This window comes from Talpa occidentalis, unplaced genomic scaffold (assembly GCF_014898055.3).
Source record: "Talpa occidentalis isolate TD23 unplaced genomic scaffold, MPIMG_talOcc4v2.1, whole genome shotgun sequence".
NCBI classification, from domain to species: domain Eukaryota; kingdom Metazoa; phylum Chordata; class Mammalia; order Eulipotyphla; family Talpidae; genus Talpa; species Talpa occidentalis.
The window spans coordinates 122,227,331-122,241,607 of NW_026555331.1; the positions used below are offsets into that span (position 1 = coordinate 122,227,331).

The following is a 14,277-nucleotide window of genomic DNA, read 5'->3' on the forward strand; positions in this document are numbered from 1 at the left end:
ACCTCAGTTCTGGGAGTACCCCAGACAGATCTTACATCACCACGTGACATCTTTGCCTCTGCTGTTTCCTCTGTCCCTTCCCCTGTATCTCTATGACTCCTCATTTCTTTTCCTTTTTTTTTTTTTAATGCATACAAGAATTGGAGTACAAGTCAGAGATGCAGGGGGTGAAAGGATTCACCAGAGACAGAATGGGGAACGGAACAGGCAGATTGACCGAAATACACTGCTGAGGGGAGCAGCAGGTGAGACAGCTTCGCCATGTGGGTCAGCTCCCTGGCTGGGGATCAAATTCGTGCTGCAGAGGCTGCAGACAGCTTCACAGTGCTGTGCTTAACCCCTTGCGCACCCAAGGAGGTCCTCCTCATTTCTTTTAGAATCTTGACTCAAACATGGTTGAACCTTCCTTAACCACTGTTTTACATTGTAACCCAGCTCACAACACTCTTTTCCTTGGTTTTTCTCCATAACCTTGTTCAATAGCATTAATGTGTTTTACTCATTTACTGTGTGTCTTCCCACCAAAACATAAGTAAGGCCCATGAGAGCAGGATTCTGTCTGTTGTGAGTTGCTGTGTCCCCAGTGTGTAGAACAGTGCATGGTCCATAGTGAGAATGCAATAAATAATTTTTTGAATGAAAACCTGAGCAGTCATAAAAATGAAGAAAGCTGAAGCTCAAGTGTAAAATAACTTGGGTTTAAATTTTGATTCTAGAACTAACTAGCCAAGACAAACTGGAAACTTCTCTGAGCCTGTTTCCTCATTTGTGAAGTGGAGATCCCTACTTTATAGGGTTGTTAAGAGGATTAAAAGATAAAACAGTTTAAGTCTTCAGCACAGATTCTCAAAACAAGTGAGCTAATATGAACATTCTCAGTTGTCTATCAAAAGAGGGCTGCCACAGCCAAGTGTGATGGTCCCTTTGCTGGCCTGGTGGTACCAAGTGGCACTGCCTGTTCCTCCTTCCCCTTGACTGCTGAGAACTGAAGTAGATGAAATCAATTTTTTCTGTCTCTTCCCTGAGCCTCTGAAGCCACCCCCTACACACCACTCCACCCCCCGCAGCCCACCCAGATGCTTATTCCATCTCTTCCCTATTCCATTCTAAGGCCTCGCAATTCAGCTGCTCATTTCAGCTGAGAAGCTAAGTGTACTTCAGTGGGTTAGCTTGCATGGATTAGGAAGAATTTGCACATTTGAGTGAATCTGGAACATGGAGGAGACTTGCAATGTAGTTCCCCCCCCCCGCCCCCCGGATAAATAAATTATTTATTGCATTCTCACTATGTACCATGCACTGATCTACACACTAAGGACACAGCAACTCACAACCTCCCAACTCTCTGCCCTCATCACTTCCCTTTTCTCTACAAACCACAGTATCCCAGGTCATCTCTCAAGGAGATGAAGGTTTGATACTGACTTGGCCACTCATGCAACTTGACCAGTGGTCTTAGCCATGGGTTTATTACTACTACTTCTTTCCCTCTGTGCCAGACTGTCTGGTCCTCTTTGGTAACATGTGTTTGCCCTGGTATTAGAATTCTTTATTTGATTTATCTAATAAAATGTTTCTTATTCCATCTTGGATGCTGGTATAGGTCTAGAACTCTACATAGTAGAAGGAACAAAACCTGGGTTCATTTACCAGCTTGAGGCCCTGGATCCAGAAGACACAAGCCAAAACATACCCCTCAGTGTAAGTCTGCTGGTTAAACTCTGTAAGGGCTTGCTCACTTTGACATAGGAGCCTAGAGTCTGGGTTTGGCAGTGGCAATGGGAGAAATACACTGTCCACTCCCAAAACATGGGATACAGGGGAAGTTAGAATGGTCTGGCAGCTCTGGAGACAGAGACCTAAGCTTTTGTGATCTTGGACCCATTTTTAACCTCTCTGAGTTTCCATTTCTTCATCTGTGAAATGGAAGAAAAGTCGGAGGAGAGTGGGTTGTATTAGAAAATCATATAGAACCAGTTAGCACATGCCTGACATTGAAATTGCACATGCTCAGTAGTCACAGGTGCCCATGGCTGATGGCTACTGTGTTGAGCCCAGGTTTGGGTCTAGCATTAGCTCCCCCTCCCAGTGCACCTTCTGTGTTGTGATGGGGTGTGGTTGGAGCATGTGCAGAGGCATGTGTTAATAGTGGGCTCAGAATATAAAGAGGCACAGGAGGGTCTGTATGTGAACAATTATTTTTGCTGACATTTCTTCTCTGGCCGCCTTCTTTCTGCTCTTTCTCCACCCCTGAAGGAGGCTCTGTGAGACACCCCCCAACTCCCACACTCCCTTCTCCCCCTCTGCTTGGAAATGGCCACCGTGACTGCAGCAAAGCCTCCTTGGAGACTCTCAGGACGTTAATCAGTTTCGCAGCTGGAGGCAAAGTGATCTAGCGCAGCAATTCCTCCATTAGGGGCTTTCTCTTGGCCTTTCCATGAGGGAAGGACTTTTGCATAAAGTGAAATGTGCTTTGTCTTCACCAAGGCAGACAAAGGATTAAATTAAAAGAGCAATAACCTTGCTACTAGCTGGGTTACCAAGAGAGCAACAGGGGGAGTAATTCTCACCCTGCCTCTGTTTGGCTCCTGGTTCTGAGAAGCGGCAGCTAGTTGTGCCTTTCAGTCTCCTGGGAAGCCAAGCCTGGCCTTAGCAAGACTTCTGGCTGGGTGGGTCTTTTCATGTCCTTTGAGCAGCCCCCTTCAATTACAGAAGGAACAGAGGCCCTGGTTTGGGCCAGGAAACGCCAGTGAGATCCCAGGTATTCTGACCCAACTCCTGCTCAACCCCTTCTAAGCTGTTCTGGCAAATTCTGTTTTTGGTGTCCTGTCCCATTTCTTTCCTGAGTGGCAGCACCTTTCCTGTATCCTGCACTCCCCTCCCCCCATTTGGTATCCCCACCCCACCCCCACCCCCAGGCATTTGCCCCACCTCTCAACTCAGAAGTCACCACTGGAAGTCTTTGCAAAATGCTTTCAAGTTCTTATTAAAATGCTCATGAAAGGAAAAAGCATTTTGGACAATTCCCACTTCAAGCACATCACCACTGGAAACTGTTCATATGTTAAGAGAGACACTTTCTTGAATAGATGGGGAGTCATTGTCCTTGAGATTAGTGAAGCCTGAATCAAAGAATAGGACCCAGCACCTACCAAGGCTGATCATAGAAAAAGACAAAATTTGAGGGGATAGGACCTGCAGCTTCATCAGTGAAGGATTACACATCTCTAGCATTTTGCATTTATAAATGCGACTCTTCTTAAAAACATTCAAATGCTTTTAACCCACTTAGTTCACCCTCACAATAGCACACCACAAGCAAAGCCAAGTTCAGGGCATGCAATAGCTGATATTTTATGGTAACTTCTTTCCTTCTTCCCACTTACTTCCCTCCCCCTCAGCTCCTCACCTCTGAGCTGGGATTGGGTAGAATAGGAAAAAAAAGAGGAAATGAAGCTTTTAGAAAGCATTCTGTTTAAATTGAAAGAAATATAGCAGGAATGTGGCACTGCATCTGTAACTTGGCTCTGGCCAGGTTGGAAGATGATGTCCTCTGTGGTCGTCCTTCTGGGTGGGTCTGGGGGCCATACTCAGAGGCACTCCCGGGTAAGAGAGGAATGAGGGGCCTTCCCTCCCTCCTGAATGTTGGCTGGGTGGCCTGGAAACTTCCCAGAACTGCTCTGATCTGAGACTGAATTCTTGCTGCCAGATTCCATCACAGGCCTGAAAGCCACTGATGGCTGCAGACCCGTGCAGGTTGGCTCGTTATTCATCAGCCTGTGACTCCAACTGCAGAGAAGGAACTGCGGGAGGTGGTGGGCCATCCCCAGGGAGCCTGACATTTCTGGAAACTGGGCTGGCTCCTTCTCACCTCCTTTCTGCCTATCCCAGTGGCAAGAGAAAGGGTGAAGGGGGCAGGGAGCACAGGCTCGTTGTCTTTCACGCTGAAGCTTTTGTGTCCATGAGCAAGCTGCCATGGACTGCATAGCTGCCAAGGGGCTGCAAATGGAGAAACCTGGGGTGGCGGTAAAGGAATATTCCCAGCAGGGAAACTGGAGAGCTTGTCTGACACGCATTTGTTAACCGAATTGATCTGATTACTCAGGACTTTTCTTAGCCAGTACTGGAGCAGAGAGGGGCTGCAGTTGCTTTTCATTCTATTTAATTTCTGTTTTCCAAGAATGAATATCAAGGGAGCAGCTTTGATTAAACAAGCCTTTAAAAAGGGGAGAGAATGCCAGGTTTTACAGAAAGCTTTACTGAGTCGCTGGCAAATGGCCACATGACACAATATTTTTAGTCTATGGATATTATCTCCTTTCTAAGTACAAAACTGTAATTCCCATTAACATGAGCTCGCAGGTTCAGGGATAAAGGAAATTAGTCCAGTGCTAAAAGAAAAAAGTCAGGATTCCAGTAAATCAACCTCTTAGTGGAAATTAAAAGAAAATTCCCATATTCCTATTTCTACTCTTCTTCACCTTTTTAATCTGCTGCCCTTTGTCTTTTCTTCTTGCTGAGATTCTAGGCAGAACAGAATATTTCACAACCAAGTCTAGCATTACCAAACTAAAACAGTTTTAAAAAGGTATTTGGCAAGATGTTTTGTTGTTATTGGTGCTTTTTTGTTTTGTTTTTATGTTTCCTTAGGGTGAGAATGCTGGTTTTGCTCAGGTAGGAAATGAAGAAGAAGTGAACTTCAATCTGTAACATTAACAGTTACTGAGCATCTATTATGTATTAGGCACTAGAATATAGCAGTGAATCAAATGAAGTCCTTTACCTCATGGGTCTTACATTCTAACCAGATGGTACTAGTTAACATGTGTTGAGAGTCTACCATGTGCTAGGCACTGTTCTAGACTTCACATGATAACCCACAGGTTTACCCTATTATTATTACTCTTTGTTGAACAAACTCTCACAACTGGAAAGGTGGAACCAATATTCATCTTTGGCAGTCTGGCTCCAGAGCTACCACTCTGAACTCAGTGCCCCCTGTTCTTGACTCATATTCCAGATAGGTCTAAGAGTCCTTCCTTCCCTATTCCATCATGTCCTATATTTATCCCTCATGGAACACCTCACCCACATCTTTGTACATCCCTTTAGTTGACCATAAGCTTTTGGAGAGCAGGCTTATCTGTCATCTCCATATCCCAAGACCTTGTGCTGGTTGGGATCAACCAGAACTTGAGGCCCATCTCATAGAAGTAAGCATTTCAGAACACATGTGGAAAGGCAACCAACTAAGCTGCATGCAGTAAATGATCCTCATGGGTCTCCAAAACCTGCCATTTCATGATATCCCACATAGGCCTGGGATGGAAGGATACATGAGGATTTCTGCCAAGAAGACTGCCCAAAGACTCAGAGCTGCTCCCCCTACAGGCACCTGCAGGCCTAGCCCTGCCGTCCAGGCAGTGAGCTGGAGATTTGGTGGGGACTTGGAATTTAAACATGCCTTCACGTATTGCCAAGGCACTTATAAAATTTGGGAGATTGGGTAAAGAATGTTTCTTGGTATTGCCCAAGTTTTTCCTCTTACAAGTGGGTAGACTTACTAAGAAAGACTTAGTAAAATAAATCCCGAAAGTAGAATGTTGGACCATCATTAACCACCAGGTTGTAAAATTAGATTTAAGAATATGAGGAAATGTTTAAACTATAAATGAGATGAGCAAGACATTATCATTTTGATTAGAACATCTCAGTTTTGGGGGAGGGTATTTTTAAAGAAAAGAGCAGAAGGTTATTCATGAAAATGATAAGCTTTTACAGGTGACTAATACTGAGTTTCTTTTTTATACTTTTCTGTCTTTCCCAATTTTGGTATAAAAATATGTTCATTACATCTCAAAAAATGTTATTAGAAATAAATGGGAAGTAAGAACTATAAAATGGTTTTAAAACCTTATATTGGCCCCAAAGGAGACCTTTGATCTATTTTCTGTGTACTTTCTCTTCTATAGGCAGCTCAGCTGTGCTCATAACATAGCAAATGTCTGGGTTGCAAACCTTGGTTGGCATTTCCTTTGATTCTAGACTTCAGGAATTGTGGCTCTGGTTGCAAAACCTCCACCGATTATCTGATCCAAAGATCTGAGGCCACGATGATAGGCCATCCCTCATCCTAGCGGGAAATAATGAAACCTTCTAACCTCAGAGTCCTTTGGAACAAATGTATATGAACATGGAAGCCTCTAGAGTTGCTGTAGCCCTTCACACTTTACAGCATGCATTATCATTTAATCCTCACAGTAACAAGGAGGAGTAGTTGGTGATATCATCTCTAAATTACAGGCAAGGATGGAACTTGTCCCAGATCCTATGCTGAGAACCAGAACTTGAACCCAGCTCTTCTGATCCAAAGCCTTCACCTGCTTCATTGATTCATGGGAGTAAGGAAGCAATCTTAATGCACACCCGTGGAGGCCCCAGGGCTGGTCCTCTTATGGACTGGCCCTTCGTGCGCTGTGTAGATTAGCCTATGTGCTCCTGTCCAAGCAAGTGGTCCTGGGCAAGGGGCCATCAAAAGCTGGTCTGGGACTGGGAGCCAAGGAGGAAGACTCTGAGTTGTCAAGACCTGGGAAGACTTAACCGGTAGTCACAACCTGAGACCAGATTTAATAGCAGATTTTCTATATCCCCCAATCAGTTTTTGTTGTGACAGGAATGCAATGAGAGACACAGCATTCATGGAACAGGTTTGCAAGGCAAGACTCTGCTGCTTGAGCAAAAGTTCTTGCACCATTTATTGAAATCATACAGGCTAGTAAAAGCTGATCATGCAACAATGGTAAGAGGAATAAGGTATAGAGGGTGGGATAGGAATGAGGGACAGTTTCACAAGGGACAGGGAAGGGGACATCGCGACCATATGTCAAAAGGCATTTGTGTCAGCAAAGTATATGATGTTATCACAGACAGAGTTATCCCAAGACCACTATGGAGATAGTCATGTAATCAGGTCAACAGCAGGCTAGGCGTCCCCAGGCCTGCCTCATGATACGGGCTATACTCCATAGGTAGTCAAGGAATGTTCTGCTGTGATTTACAGATAGCAAGTAGGTCACAATTGCCCATGAGTGCCAGCTAGTAGCCAGTTCATAAGAACCCACAAGTTTTCAACATGGTCCTGAGTCCCTGCTATGTCTTACTCTCTGACATGCATTCCATGTCATTCCCTGCTTTTCCTTTACATCATTTTAATGAATGATATTTAGGAACACATTGCACCCACTATATCTTAAGTTCTTTTAAGGATAGAGACCAGATCTTATTTACTTTAGTATCATCCTATTACTAATGTATAGTAGCTGTGTGTCTTGATTAAAGTCAAGATAGAATCAAAGCCAGAAGTTGTCTGGGAAGTAGAAGTGAGAAAATAGTGACAGGAGGGGGAGATTGGCCTCAGAAGGAGGATGCCTAAGGAGGGGGTTTATAATTGCAGCAGGTCTGATGATCACCTTCTCGGGATTAGCCAAACAGGGTCAGGGCCTCAGATCAACAGATCCAGAAGTTTCTTGATTCAAGATCCAGGAAGTCTAAGAACTGCCAATTTTGGCCTCATTCTCATGCATCAAGCATGTTTCATGTGTTGAGAATATAAAATGTGAACTGAACAAACTCATCTTGCCTTCATAGGTGTGCTTAGTTACATTCCTTTTTTTTTCCTCATTTTTTTAGTATTTCCTAATTTCTCCCCCGAAGAGCTTCAGATTATCTGCTAATGGCACCCTTATCTCCACAATGGAATTTGACTTTGAAGCAGGACACAGAAGGTAGCCTTTGCTAATGAACTTGCTTGACGTATAGTTTATCTGAGGGTCAAGGACAACATAAAGGAGTAGGTATGGTGCATCCTGAGGCAGCTGGGGAAGCCATGAATTGTTGGCTTCCATATTGCTGAATTTAGGGAGTAGATTTCCTCCAAAGAGGAATAGGGAATAAGACAATTATCTGGAAGACCTCCTTTGCTGTCCAAAAATCTTCATTTCCACAGATAACAAGAGCAGAGGTGTGAGGGAGGGCTCTCAGAGCATGTAGAGGATTGCCTCAGATGCCAACCTGGCTTGGAGAGGCAGCCTTCAGAGCTGACGCCAACATTAAAGCAGCAGGGTGCAGGCGAACAGGTCTCTGAGGAACCCACATGAGGAGAGGCCAGATGTCTGGGTGACAAAGCATAAGGCTTGTTGTCAACACAGGTTTGGCTCCTATGAGAACCAGGGCTCATTACTTACACTACAGGAGCCTCGGTTTCCTCACAGGGGTGTAATAACGGGGGTCCTGGTAGGAACAGCAGAGATAGAGCAATACATAGCAGGCATGAACTGCACTCCATTAGATGGTATCTAGAAAATAACTCTAGGTTGAAAAGTAGAGGAGTGGGTTTTGAGAGGTGGGGAAAGGAGAGTGGAAAAGCAAGTGTGACTCCACAGAGTAAAGGATGGGGGTGACCAGAAATGGGACAGACTCTTTCCTCCTTCCACCTACCCTGCTTTGATTCTCTCACTTGGGATGTTTCCTCACAGTTACTGTCTCCTCATGGAAGTGAGAGATAGCCTAGGGCTCAAAGCCGCCACAGAACTCCAGGTGCACATCGTGAACATCAATGATGAAACCCCTCGCTTTACCAGGTAGGTGCCCTCAGCCATGCACCCCTCTCTTAGGTGACTGAGCTCTCAGACACTTTTAGTACAAGGCAGAGGGATGACCTGGAGCAGAGGCAAGAGACCTGAGATTTTCAGTGCTCTTTATCTGGATCTCTGGACTTCCATCCCCAACTCTGGCTCCCCATGCCTACTGCACCCCCATATTCACATGCATGATGAGATTGTGGATGTGGTGGGAAGGGGTGTGAGCTGATACCCCAGTGTGCAGCTTGCATGGAAGGTAAATAGAAGGCAGATGCTTCTATAATAAGGTGTTCAACAGCAAGAGTAGATTTCTAGTGCACACTTCATTAGTCAAGACTCCATAAAGCACTTCTATTATCAGCCTTACTCTGAGCTAGCACTTTTCTTGGTGCCTAAGGGGCTGCCCACCGCCAGGTGCCTAAAGTGTCTTCCTGGTGTGGTGGATCCAGAAAAGAGCCACCTGGTTGCATATGGAAGCTCATATGCCCAGCAGAGGTGAGGAACAAAAGTCAACCTGGTGGGAGTGGGCCTGGCAGCAGCCCGGGCACAAAGGGGAAACCTGAGCCTATCAAAGATAGGGACTTTGGAGGGGACAGTGAGGTCTTGATTTAGCAAATAACCCTGCAAACAGCTTGGCTCACTGACTCACTGCCTGCTCCAGTCACTGAGGGGGCTTAGAAGCCAGCTACAAGGAAACTGGTAAAATCGCCTACCTGGGGGTTAGCTGCATTAATGGCTGCAAATAAATTCAGCTCAGGAGGCTCTATCACCAACAAAAAACTACACAGAATGCTTGCCAAAGTACTCAGAGATTGGGAGGTGTTGAGGCCACCACATTCCCAGACTAACCTGGTGCCGTTGGGCAAAGCACACTATCATTGTGTGTGTCAGTGTGGAGAAATGCACTGCGTCATCCTTCTGAGCAGAACCTGTGCATTTCTGCTGATGGATCCCTGCAGGAGTACGGTCCAGGCAGTTTATAAATAGTTGTGACATCCCAGCCTGGATTCAGACTCAAGTATTGGCCTGCACAGCACTGCAGACTCATTAGTAATCCCCAAAGGAAGGTGATGGTTGTGGCGCTGGAGTTGATGCAAAGTCCTCCCAACCTCCACCCTCTGTTTGTGAGGCTGGAAGCAGGTTTATGGGATTGAAAAGAGAAAAATAAGTTCTCCCAAGGAACATAACTTGGGAGCATAGCCGGTTTAGACTAAATCTTCTAAAATAAAGCTACTGACCTCAACAGAGAAAGAACATGACCCTGGCCAGTTGTTGGAGTCCCCAGAGGTAGGTCTGGAACTCTGGTTCTCATTATTGGTTTGAGAAATAAGCCTGTTAGGCTCATCCCACAGGGAATGACCTTTGTGATGGTCTAACCATTTTTAAAAACCAGTTGACCTTATTCTGTGTTCCGTGGATATTGGTAGGGATGGGTCTGCAAGAGCCTGGGCTTAGACTAGAAGGAGGGCGTGGGGCAGGATGGCTGCCCTGATTTTGCCGAGGCTGCCCAATTAGAGTCAGCCTAGTCCCTCACTCACCCACTATTTGAAAATGTCTTTGTTTTTAAACAGGGCTTTTGTGGTTCCCTTGAACCATGATCCTCCTCCCCCAAACCAGTGCTAAGGCTAACCAGAAGTTATTTAATTCAGGACTGGCAAAATTGGAGACTCAAACTGACTCAGTTATACTGAACTTGAACTAAATAAGATGTAGAAACAGCTCTCTTTTTGCTATTTGTTCAGCTCCTACAATTAATATAACCAAAGCAATTATTTCTGTTGTTGCAAATGTCTCATCATTTTATCCCTGGTCGTGACAAACATCTGAGTGCTTTGTGGACTTGATGTGTCCACATCTAGGATTCTGATATTGTTAAAACTGAGCTTTTCTTATAAAAGTACCTGCCTCACTGTCTGCAGTCATAGTGCTTGCTGTTTTTGCAGGGCACTTATTTTAGTGCTGGGCAGAGAGGTCTTGCACTCCTCTTGCCCATTTATTTTGTATTTCCTCACCATCCTTTTCAGCTTGGCACCTGGAAGTGTAGACAAACCTTATGCACTTTCTGAACAGTCGCCCAAGATTCACACCCTTTCCCCTGAGTGTGGCCACTGGTCCTTGTCTACTTCTCACCCAGGCTCTGTGACCTTGTGTCACGGGGAGAAGGGTGGAGTCATGTAAGTGGTATTAAAGCTTTACACTCTTGGAGTGGTTGTACAGCCCTTGGCTTCATTGTGCTTTGAATAGATCTTTTGTTTTTTTAAAGTAGAATTTAAAAATATATACACATACATTTTTTGTGTAGAAGAACTGGAGTGTAGGTCAGAGGATTCACCAGAGACAGAGTGGGGAGCAGAACAGGAGGATCTACTGAAATACACTGCTGAGGGGAGCAGTGGGCGAGACAGGAGAGGTCTGCTGTGCCATGTGGGTCAGCTCCCTGGCCAGGGATTGAACTCAGGTCACAGAGATGATAGCGCTGAAGCATAACTCCTAGGCCACCAGGGAGACCTTGCTTTGAATGGGTCTTAACTGTCCTTTATTCTGAATGTTATTTTATACACACTTGGTTTTGGATCTCCAAACAAAATAAGTCAAATATTTTACCATCTGTCACATTTGATATCAGGTCAGCCGAGGAAGGACTATTTTACGCCAATAGCTTGCCCATCCCCTTCCTGGGGACCTGATTTCCTGGAGTATACAGGTGATAAGAGTGGGTGAGCCTGCAGAGCAGGTGCCTTCAACAGCTGCACTACTGACATTTGAGTGGGATGCTTCCTTGTGTTGGGTGGGGGAGGGCTTTTGTGTGCATTGTAGAGTGTTTAGTAGCAGCTCTGGCCTTTAGATGCCAACAATAACTCCTCCCCTGGCAGTGAGAGCCAAAAATGTCTCCAGGACATAATCGTCCCCAGCTGAGAACCACTGCCTTAGAAGGATTCCTTAGAATAGCTCTCAAACTTTAAAGTACATACAAATCCCCTGACATCTTGTGAAAATGCAGATCCTGATTCTGGAGTGGATCTGAGTTCTGCATTCAGATTCAACATCCAGGGAACCTGTTAGAAATGTAGTGACCACACCTGGAGTAGCAAGGGCAGTCCTGAAGGTGGCATGGGCATGTTAGTGCTCTCTTTGTTGGAAGGTAACAGAACCCACTGAAAGTAACCAAAGAAATAATATAACCTGCTAGAACAGGACCTTTTACCCATGGACATAAGGGCTTAGTTCAGCCTTAGGAGCCGCTCCCTTTCTCCTATGGCTCTGCTTTGGCTCTTGCCACCCCTGCCTCCTTTGCCCTGCCCACTTTTCTCTTCCTGGACCCATCAGTGGCCAGCAGCACAGATTCCCCTAGGAGAGGTGTGTCAGGTTGATAAATGGATTCACTGCCAATTCAGTGAGATGCTTGGTGGGAAGAGACATAGAGCATTAGGGTAGCCTGTTGCATCACCAAAATGACTGCCCCCCAACAATGGGATGCACCTACAGGCAGACCACATCATGAATGGGGCCAGACTGGGGAGTCAGGGAGGAGGTCCTGGAACCAGGGACTCTGGTTCTACTCAGAGGTTCCCTCTTCCTTCTTCTGGCCCTACCTGCCCTACAGGGATGATGCAAAGCATTCCTGGTTGTAAAAGTATTCTGAACTCATGCGTTAAATATAGTCATTTAGATTTATGGTATAGTAATCCCTCTTAAAGCAGATCCCATCTTGAAAAATCCAAACTTAGGGATCTCCCTGGTGGTGCAAGGGGTTGGGCATAGCACTGTGAAGCTGTCCGCAGCCTCTGCAGTACAAGTTGGATTCCCAGCCAGCCGGGTAGCTGCCCACGTGGCGCAGCAGACCTTTCTGTCTCACCCACTGCTCCCCTCAGCAGTGTACTTCGATCAATTTGCCTGTTCTGCTCCCTACTCTGTCTCTGGTGAATCCCCTCACCAGCCCCCCTCCTGCACCTCTGGCCTACACCCCAGCTCTTGTATGTATAAATAGATACATCTTTTTTTAAAAATCCAAACTTAGAAACTGGTAGATTCAAGGTGACTACTTGTCCCACTGATAACCTTAGCAAAAGGATTTCCTGCAGTTATTTTAAACAATTAGTCTCCTTGGTACATTCACAATTACTCAATTTACCCAAATTATGTAGTTAAAACTTTGCAACTATCTCTTATTATCAGCCTTTTCCAAAGGCAGAGGAGGTCTGAGAAAGATGGGCAAGCTGGTGACTTGGAGTCACCTTGAGGGAAGCCCTCCTTGGAGGACAGTGTGCTGACTGTGGCTTTTGCCAAAGGGGAGATTTCTCCATTTAGGTGTTGACCTATGATAATGCAATGTGGGAAGGTGCACAATTTCTGCACATAAATTGTGCATTCTCAGGCCAGAAAGAGGAGAAGGAAGGAAAAGTGAGCAGAGGCACTAGAATAAATGCAATTTATCTAGGTCTGGTGGTGGTCAAGGGATAGTGATCAAGAATCTATAGTCCTGGACATTGTGTCCAGATGGATTTTTAAAATAACTCTGGGAACTTTCACAAAAGTATTGGGAGGAGAGAAGAGGGCTACATAGGTCAGCTTTCCTTATTTTAAAAGATGTTCATGCCACAGCTGACCTGAAATGGTATCGGTGTGCATGGAGTCAGAGCCAGTGGTCAATGTAAATTGTTGCAGTAATGGCAAGGCACTCTCTTTGCAACCACAGGGATGTGATTTTTGGAAATACAGAATCCAGTCACCCCTCCTTTGAACTGAGGAGTTCTCTCTCCCAGCATGTTGTAACTTCGACAGTTCAGAGCTATATTTAGCACTAACCAAAATACCTACCTCCCAGACTCCACCCTCATGTGCCCACGAAAATTAGCTGTGTCTGCTGTATTTCTGTTCCAGCCCAAAGCGCGTGTACAAGATTCCCGAGGAGCTGAGTCCAGGAACCATTGTAGCCAATATCACAGCTGAGGACCCGGATGATAAAGCTTTTACCAACATCCTCCTCTACAGCATCACTACTGTTAACAGATACTTCATGATCAATCAGAGTAAGTCACTCACACACACACACACACACACACACACACCCTTTATGTGCATCCTTTAATTCATTTAGACTGCTTTACAAATATTTTAATAGTTTCATGGTCTGGGCATGCCCTTCTGCCTGGAGCATTGTAGTTCCCAGGGAAATAGTCATATTAAAAGCAGCTGGCATGGGGATTGGGCATACTGACCAGGTTCCAGTGTGGACAGCTGTATCATCCTTTGCCTTTAAAGCAGATGGGTATGTAAGGATGGATGAGTTCACTGTTCTGAGGGCATCCCAAGTCTTCTGCAGAGTGTACTGTCTAGTAGAAATAGAATGCAGTCACATATGTGATTTTAAAGTCTCTAGTAGCTAAGTTTTTACAAAGTAGAAACAGGTGAAATTAATTTTAATAAGGCACTTTATTGAACCCAACATACCCCAAAATTATATTACCCTGTAATCAACATTTATTAATGAGATATTTTACATTTTTTGTACATTTTCAAGGTTGTGTATTTTGTACTTACTGCACATTTAAATTCAGATCTGCCATATTTCAAGAGTTAATAGCCTCATATGGTTAGTGGTTATGGTTCTGAAGAGCATTGATCTAGATCAATCTGC

The 14,277-nt window shown here is 45.0% G+C and overlaps 1 protein-coding gene across 1 annotated transcript in view; it reads left to right on the top strand.

Moving 5' to 3' along the window:
• The window catches only part of CDHR3 (cadherin related family member 3), a 131,687-nt gene that overhangs the window by 86,774 nt on the left and 30,636 nt on the right, over window positions 1-14,277 (top strand). Inside the window, exons 6-9 of the mRNA XM_037511462.2 lie at window positions 1,604-1,701; window positions 7,690-7,784; window positions 8,535-8,639; window positions 13,521-13,669. Coding sequence (XP_037367359.1) covers window positions 1,604-1,701; window positions 7,690-7,784; window positions 8,535-8,639; window positions 13,521-13,669 — 447 coding nt within the window. The remainder of the gene's footprint in view (window positions 1-1,603; window positions 1,702-7,689; window positions 7,785-8,534; window positions 8,640-13,520; window positions 13,670-14,277) is intronic.